The sequence below is a fragment of the Arthrobotrys flagrans genome (genome assembly GCF_004000055.1).
Source record: "Arthrobotrys flagrans strain CBS H-5679 chromosome Unknown unitig_15, whole genome shotgun sequence".
Taxonomy (NCBI): Eukaryota; Fungi; Ascomycota; class Orbiliomycetes; order Orbiliales; family Orbiliaceae; genus Arthrobotrys; species Arthrobotrys flagrans.
Window position 1 is genome coordinate 1,790,464 of NW_027137545.1, and position 7,410 is coordinate 1,797,873.

The 7,410-nt window shown below is 44.9% G+C and overlaps 1 protein-coding gene across 1 annotated transcript; it reads left to right on the top strand.

The window, feature by feature from the left end:
• Positions 1-871: 871 nt before the first annotated feature.
• On the top strand, positions 872-1,803 carry DFL_000455 (uncharacterized protein; the record flags this gene model as incomplete). The annotated part of the gene is made up of 2 exons (XM_067633660.1): positions 872-1,034; positions 1,103-1,803. 2 exons carry the CDS (start codon positions 872-874, stop codon positions 1,801-1,803), a joined length of 864 nt encoding a protein of 287 aa, XP_067494991.1.
• Positions 1,804-7,410: the final 5,607 nt, after the last annotated feature.

Sequence of the window (7,410 nt, forward strand, 5' to 3'; positions counted from 1 at the left end):
AGCTAAATCAGGATCGCTGCATTCAAAATGCAAAGTTCTTACCCACTTTGGGAAATGAGGGATTAAGCCTCAACTCGGACTAGATGCGCACAGCCACAAGAGCTCGGTGAACTTTCGAAACTCAGAGGATTTTCCCTGATTGATTGACGTGATGAAGTACCCGCCAAAGGCTGTAAAATGCATGGATATCGAGACTGGGAATTTTATCGAAGTTATATATGTGTCGTCCCGGATGAGAGGGTCCTCTTGTCACTCGGAATATGGATGATGGATATAAGCGGGTTTAAGGTATGCCGAGGCGGCGGGGTAACATGCCAGCTTGCACGAAGATGGCTGAGAACCTCGACTCTTATCTAACATAATCGCCCCTTTACGGTTTTTGAGGGTTATGTCGGTATTTTGATCCTACTAGTGTCTTCAATTTTTGGTGCTAGAGCTTACTCCTGAATCCCTCTCAGGAAAGGTGGGTTGACGTATATGGGCATGGAATTGTCCGTCTAGACACGTCAAGGGTGTCGATGGTGCGACAGAATGTCTGAACGTGAGAACAACCAAAACACTGGGAACCCAAAATTGTGAAACTTGACACTTGACTTCCGTAATTGGTCTGCGACGGGGGTCCTGCTGCCGATGGAATGATGGAATGGAAAAATGTTCCATATATATTTAAAGATGCAGGTGTCTGCATACTTCGCTTTTCCTTTCTCCCTCTGTTAGCCTTCCCGACGAGCTCGAGCTAGCTTAGCAATTTAACGACAAGAAAGGTTTATTGTTCCGCATTGGTTTAATATAGGTATCTACGCGGGTACTACTTCGAATCGAGAAAAAGGAGAAAGAAAAAAAAGTGACCCGGAGATTTTATTGCAGTGCAATGGCTTCAAAATATATAACCTCGCTCCTTGCGCTGGCCGCTACCGCCTTCTCTCAAACGCCTTCAGATTTTGTACCAAAGGCCGATGAATGGTTTCCAGTCACATACGATGAATTGGCGAATCCCAAGTTCTTTGTCAATGGTGGACTCTTCGATAAGAACTGTATGAGCAACATCCCCCCGTATTTGGTTAATTCTTATCAAGTGCTGAACTAACGGGATATCATGCAGCCGTCCAATCCACCCCTTCAATCTATATCCCAGACTCCCCGTCGTTCGCCGGTCAAACTTTTGTTATCTTGATGGTCGATCCTGATGCTCCCTCCCCTTCCAATAACTCTCTTGGCCAAATCCTCCACTGGATGCAACCAGGTGTCAAGATTCCCCTAAATACCCAGAAAGTAAAATCTCCAGAAGGGAAAGATCTTTTGAAATTGGATACTACTTCTACAAATGCCATAGTTCCCTACCGTGGTCCCGCCCCACCAAGTCAAGACCCTCACCACTACATATTTCTGCTCTTCCTTCAACCCGAAAGTACCTTCTCTCTCCCCACTGGCTTCGAAAAATACCAAGGCGGAAACGACCGTCGCAAGTTCAGTGCCGAAAAGTTTGTCGCAGCAGCAGGATTAAAGGATCCGGTGCTCGGAACATACTTTTTGTCTGGGAAGAATACGGTGGGTGATGGGAGTCAGGGCATCCAAGACTTTAGTGGCGGTACTGGGAGTGGCACTAATAATGGGACGGCCACTAGTTCGGCGACGGGACCTGGAGCAACTAGCGCGCCCGGAACACCGACGTCGAATAATGGAACAACTGTAGTGTTTCCGACACCGACACCGACGCAGACAAAGAACGATGCGGGAGCTATGAGGAGTAGTCCGTTCGGGCTAGTCGGCGTTTTCGCTTTTGTACTTTTGTTTTTGGCTTAATAGAGCATAGATTGCGTTCGATTTTTGGGATATACTATAGAGGGTTTTTGGTATTTTGTATGTTATATGGGATGGAAAAGCACACATACACTTTGGTTCAATGAAGTGTTTTAGCGGTAGTAATTAAAAATTTAATATTTTATGAGCGTAGAAGAAATGGAAAGGTGTTACATGACTATAATCTCGTACTAGGAACCTAGAACAACCCTGCGCACGCTTTGTACGTATGTACGTGTACTTTTAATAAATTAATATCAGGACAGTGGCGCTTACTAGGAACTCCCAGGCTATGGCTTATCCACGAATCTTAAACCCGTGTTTTCCGAATTTGGCGCCATGGCGCATTTCAATATTTACGTAGAAATCATCTGTCCCGAACGATTCTGATCGATGTTCACTTGTGATCATCATGTTCGTGCAGATATATCATTTCATATATTGCCCTGGCGACCTTATGACGTAGTTTAAGTGGCAAGCTGAGGAAACTAGGTAACTACGATCTTATTTTTAATGTCATGGCTGTATCCTACTCATGACTTCATATCAACTTCGTCTTCACTCACAAACAGTATTGCAGCTTCATCGTTTTTCTGCAGATCATACCATTACTAACACCCATATCATAAATATTAAGGATGACCTCTGAATCAACCACCCCCACGGGCCAACCGATACAACCCACTTCTACCACTGCAGAAACTACGCGGGTAACCCCAAGGATACCAAGGACCAAACGTCTCCCTAGGCTTCCTAGAAAGTTTTATGTCACCCTCCGAAACCTCAGCTCAACCTTCTTCATTGCCTTTCCAATGACCCACATGGCTTCTTGGGCCTTAATTGTTTGGATGCTTTGTGGGGGGGCTCATAAACGTAGGCTTTCTGCTATGTCTGGCTACCATAATAGGATGGACATGGGTGGAAACTAACGATGACGGCGTCGGTGTCCAGTTGCTGCATCGTTGGACACAACAAAGCTGTTTGATGAGACCGCCTTTCGAAACACCTTGAGATACGTAGTCGTCGCTGGAGCTAGGGATGGAGAATCAATGTTATTATGCCGTCACTTGATATGTTCGAATGTTCTCTCCACACACCGAGACAGTACAACTACGTCATATACTTACAAGCTATGAACAAAAACTTTTTGTGCAATTATTGGAGGATGTTTCTTAATCAGAGGGCTGAGAAGGGCAAGGAAATTAATTATTGAGGTCGAAGAACAAAAAGATTTAGAGGCGCAGGAGGGGGCTGAGGCAGCCGGCGGTAGGCCGGCGGTTTTGTGAGATTACACGTTTGTCAGGGTCCTTGGTTCTTAAGCCTTCATACTTTGGTACACGACATGTTACAGAGTTTTGTTTGAGATTGAACGAATAGGCCGGTTTATGCGACGGCTTATTCAAATTTCTTTATGCGCCGAAGGGATGTTGTTTTGTGGAACCTGTGCAGTACTATAACCGACTACTGGAAGTTATAACTATCGCTACGAATACACTGCCCTGACGAGAATCAGTCGTCACATAATGTCTATGAATGGAATTTAAATTTTGGTAATGAATATAATAACTCGGTTATGCTGAAATCGCTTCAGGGTTTCACGATGCATTTTATCATTTCCACCTATAGCGGAAGTTCGGCTATGAAAACCAGTTATAAGTTATACCCAACATTTCCCCTGTTGTTGTATGTATGTGTATATACTCTCAATTTAAATTCCTTTCAGCTGTCAAAGAAATTTTCGATGATATCGGATTAAGATCTTAACTATCGGTGGTTGCATGTTCAACTACATGCTCGTGATTATCTTGAATCATGGAAAGTCATGGTGCTCAAAATACAATAGTCCATGGCTACAAGCTTCAAATGATGGATTAGTTTCGAATGTAACGACCCCGGGCGCTTAATTAGCGGCTATTTTACCATAATGCGAACTGAGGCTTTTCTGGAGCAGTCCTCTTGTTGAGCTTAAACGCTTTATAAAAAATCGAGATATCTATTATAAATGTTAATAAAAGCCCCAAAACTCGTCAAAATCTTATAGGTAACGCTATTTGATAATTTTAAACCTGCATACAGCCACAATTTATATATTCCTAAATCTCTAAAATAACACAAAATCCAAGAGATACTTGCCTCCATCCCTGAATGCAGGGTCCAAAGTTTTGTTGGGGTTAGCTTCCCCTCACATGGAAATGATATTGATGAGTCTAAACTCCCATGGGCTTGCGAGCTTACTAGGCGGGACTAAGGCGACTACAGTAGGTGACTAGCCCAATATCAACCGTATGCACTGTTAAGGGTGCTTCCATGCCGGGAGACGTACATCTTTCAAGCTAATCCTAGGACCCAAACGCCGCGACATGGATTGGGGCGGAAGAACCGGCATGATCAAAAGCGTAGGTACGTATATACCAAGAGAATACCAAAATCACGGCTATAGGATCGGCGCTATGTGGCTCCGTCGTTTTCAGTTTGGTATCCCGGGACGTTGGGACTTGGTATCCAGGGACTAATAGTTATTCCGCGTGGAGAGGTCGTAGATCATGATATACAGATCTCCCGAATCATGGGGAACGCTAAGGGTGCAACTGTATTTACATGTACATAAGTATTTGCCCTTATCTCCCCCCATATTGCATGTATTTGATTCTGGAGACGACGGGCTTAGGCCTTGACATTACACTTTTATCACGTAAGATCTATGAAATGTGCGATGGTTGCGGTATCTCGGTTTTGAATTTCATGTACATATGCATATCCTAGCCAAAGATATCGAGATTTCAAAAATGCCGTGTATTAGTACTTGAGTACTTTGTCATAATTATTAAACCAATGACAATCAAAATAAATTCCACTACAAGCTAAGTTTCTAGCACCCTAATTGTGTATTGAATGTGGAAACCTATCTTGATCCAACCAATCTCGCTACTCCAGCCTCCGCCAATTGTCACGATGAAAGCAAAGAAGTTTGATAGCCCAACATCGTCAGATATACGAATCGCGGATAAGAAATGAGTCAAATGTGATTCACTTCGGATTCCACCGAATTCGCGAATACCTAAAAGGACGGCAATAATTCACGGTTCCACCTGGGGCAACTAAAACGGCAGCTAAAACAATCTGGTATATCTAAGTTTTGCCAATAAAAATACATATAGGTCTTGGAGCGAGGTAGTCAACCCACGAAACTTAATTTGCACCAATTGATTCTTCAGAGCCAAGAGATTTTAGAATCATAAAATCGTAGATGCTTGCTAGTTTACGGGGAAGCCGGACTCATTCAGTAAGTAGAATGCGTTTGATATATGTACCTGTACATATGCGCATTCGGCGTTTTGTTTGAATAGATCATGCATGGAAGGCAGAAAGAATACCCCAGACCGAGGTATTAACTCAGTGAATCCCGGGATCTCGAAAGCGCGACCTCCTTCCCGTTGGAGGAAAGCTCATGTTATTATAGGATGGTTAAGGTACAATTCTCGTATTGCGACATCCGTGCAGAAGATGTCTACTACAGAGTAGTTTTCTAGGCACTTGCAGATATCGTATCCACCTACTCCTTGACTCGCTATCGCCAGTGATTCCAAACCTCGATACTTGTTAGTCCTCGCATTATCGCCATACTGTGGATTGTGTTGCCACCAGCATCCCCACCGGAACACCTGAACACCTTCTGAATGGGGCAACTGCCTGCCATCGAATGCCTCTATGTTTCTTTCCTATCCGAGGCAGAATTAACGAGATTTAGGCTATGCGAAACAGCGGAGAGAGATTACAAGCGTACTGTTTGAAAAACCGCCGTCTTTGTGTTTATGCTTGGGGATTCAAGTTTTTTGTGGGTTGGGAAGGGAGCACGCGAGCATGTTAGGATGTTGGACTCTCGGTTCAGTTCCAAACCTGTTGGCTTTACATGAAAGGCCAGCCTCCAGACAAATTAATGCGTATACGTATCAATGGCGTCGCACATGCCCGGATCTTCGAAACACCCACTTGTCGTCTCGTGATTCTCTGGCGACTATACCGTGCAATGTCAAGACTGAGTCGAGCCTTGGCGACATCGAGCGTCAACATAATATTACTAGCATCATGATGTTGAATATTTCGATATGAAGTTCGCCACTTCCGTTGTCATCAATTGGTGCCTAGATGCGGGTCCTGCAGTGTATCTGCAGGCGCAACGATAATGTTATTAAAATCCCGGGTCTGGGCTGGTTTGGAAAGACGCCTCTGAAGTCGATGTCGCAAACCAACAAAGAAAAGGAACAAGGCTCTGCCTTGGTTGTGGGGAAATGGTGTGTGGTTTTGCTTGGCTGCATGGCATTACTGAACCATAAGCATTGCGGGACGGAGAACGAACGACTCAGGGCAAAGATTGATCCGGCGCACAATGTGAACCAAAAACATTATTGTTTCTACGGCATTCCTCGACCCACTTTTAGCCGTGGACATGGATGTCACACTGGCCATGGGCTTAGGTCGCACAGCAAACTTCGGATGGGCATTATTATACCTCGAAAATTGGTATTATTTCGAACTCAATTGACAAAAACTGCTACTCCTTACATCGACAGGAATGTTTGATGACGGGAGGTGGACCCGTGGGTAACCAGACATTACTATTCGACGGCACGCTTATAGTTACCGCTGTCCTCCGCTGAAGCATCTTCACACCGTGTTACGTATACAGCGAAGGGGTAGTATTCCTTGACCCCTTGTTCACGGAATCACGGCGAAGGAGTCGAGTAATTGCTGAGCTATCTTACCCGTATTTGACCCTTGGCCCGTCGGAAATCCAGGCAGCTGACCACCGTTCACAAGATTGTAGTGATACTGACGCCGATCAACAAATGGATTCCTTGGAAGAAGTATATCTAAGCTTAATGCACCGTCTGGGCCTACCTGCTGAAGATGGACAAGGAGCCGATAAGCTCTGTCGCCCTCCAAAAGTGTGAGTTCCAGACCAGGATGGAAATGGCTTGGGCCGATGTGGACTTGGCTAACTCGCTTGGCGGAAGGGACCAGGGTTGGCTCCACAGACGGGGAAGGTTGGAATCGCAGCTTAAATCGGGTAGGTGCATTGGCTCTTGGCTTACATGGAAATCCACACCTTCTTCTCAAACCATGTCTTCAACTTTCTTTTTGATGGGTGCATTTAGGTTTAATTCCACTTGCGCTACCGATAAGACCTTGTTGGTGCAGGAACCTTGAGCGCAGGGAACTTTCGAATCGCGCGATCGTTCCTCCGCTCGTACTTCACTGTCGATATTACCATGATAAGCATCAGAAACATGGTGTCTCTTAAGCTTGGCCCATTGTTTGAAGCTTCCGTTAACATCGATGTCATACTAGGCAGCTACCCGTTGTATCATTGGGTTCGAGTTCCATATCGCCTTCCTACTATCCCTCGACCCAGGATGGCATCATACCGGATTATCCGTGGCAGCGTCGAGCCTCAGAGGATATAAAGATGGAGCTTTGGGACCAGATATCTCGGAATCATCATCCCTGGTGGCTACTCTCCGCTGTTCCTAGAATCCAATCGACCATTTAACATTCCTTTCGTAGCCGCGTTTTTGAAAATACACCTCGCAAAGATCAACTATCATCAAA